The 927-nt window shown below is 73.2% G+C and overlaps 1 protein-coding gene across 1 annotated transcript in view; it reads left to right on the forward strand.

Annotated features, from left to right (window-relative positions):
• Positions 1–310: 310 nt before the first annotated feature.
• LTBP4 (latent transforming growth factor beta binding protein 4) overlaps positions 311–927 on the forward strand; it is a 43,481-nt gene continuing 42,864 nt past the window's right edge. Inside the window, exon 1 of the mRNA XM_040633994.1 lies at positions 311–551. Coding sequence (XP_040489928.1) covers positions 311–551 — 241 coding nt within the window. The remainder of the gene's footprint in view (positions 552–927) is intronic.

Below are 927 nucleotides of genomic sequence, written 5' to 3' on the forward strand. Positions count from 1 at the left end.
TCTGGGGGGAAACCGGCCCGCCCCCACCTGTTGCCTTCCCCGCCGCTCCCCTGCTGGCCCCATTCACTTGTTGGTGCGAGGCGGGGGCAGACAGGGCGCCCCCCTCCCCCCGGCGAGTCTAGCGCCCAGCCTGCGCGCCTCTGGCTGCGCGCCCAGCCCCACGCGCCCCCGCGCGGCCGCCGGGGAGGGAGTGGTGGGGAGGGGGGGGCCTGAGCGGGGGCGCGGCCGCCCTCCCCCGCAGGCGGGCGGGCGCGGCCGGGCCCCTCGGGCGGGCTGGGGCGGCGGCGCGGCGGAGCGCGGCGCTGCAGCCATGGCGGGCGGCGCGCGGGTGTCGCTAATGGTGCTGCTGGCGCTGCTCGGGCCGCAGCCCGTGCTGGGCCGGCCCCGAGAGCGCCTCCGCGTGCGCTTCACCCCGGCCGTGTGCGGCCTGCGCTGCGTCCATGGGCCCACCGGCTCCCGCTGTACCCCGACCTGCGCGCCCCGCAACGCCACCAGCGTGGACAGCGGCGCGCCCGGCGGGGCGGCCCCGGGGGGACCCGGCTTCCGCGCCTGTGAGTGCGGGGTGGTGGTCCCGAGGGAGGGGCTCCCAGGGGGAGGAGGGTCCCCGGGGAAGGGAGAGACAGTCCCCCAGGGAGAGGGAGCCCAGATTCGGTGTGCAGGAGTGCCGGGGAATCCCTGGGGTATCTAAGGAAGGGGACTTAAATTCTTGGCGTTTGGGGTTGAGTCCTGAGGGTCCCGATTTTGCAGGCAATGAGGGTTCTCAGGGACCTGTGGTGTCCCACGTGAGGGGATTGGGGCCGGCTTTCATACCTCTGAGTCAAAGTGGGAGATACAAGAACTGAGGGGCCTGGAGCTTGGGGGAAGGGGGCCCCAATTCTGAGATTGTAAGGAGTCCCTGGAGACCAAGGGAGAGTTTCAGGGCCCCTA

This window comes from Ursus maritimus, unplaced genomic scaffold, assembly GCF_017311325.1.
Source record: "Ursus maritimus isolate PB19 unplaced genomic scaffold, ASM1731132v1 scaffold_19, whole genome shotgun sequence".
NCBI classification, from domain to species: Eukaryota; Metazoa; Chordata; class Mammalia; order Carnivora; family Ursidae; genus Ursus; species Ursus maritimus.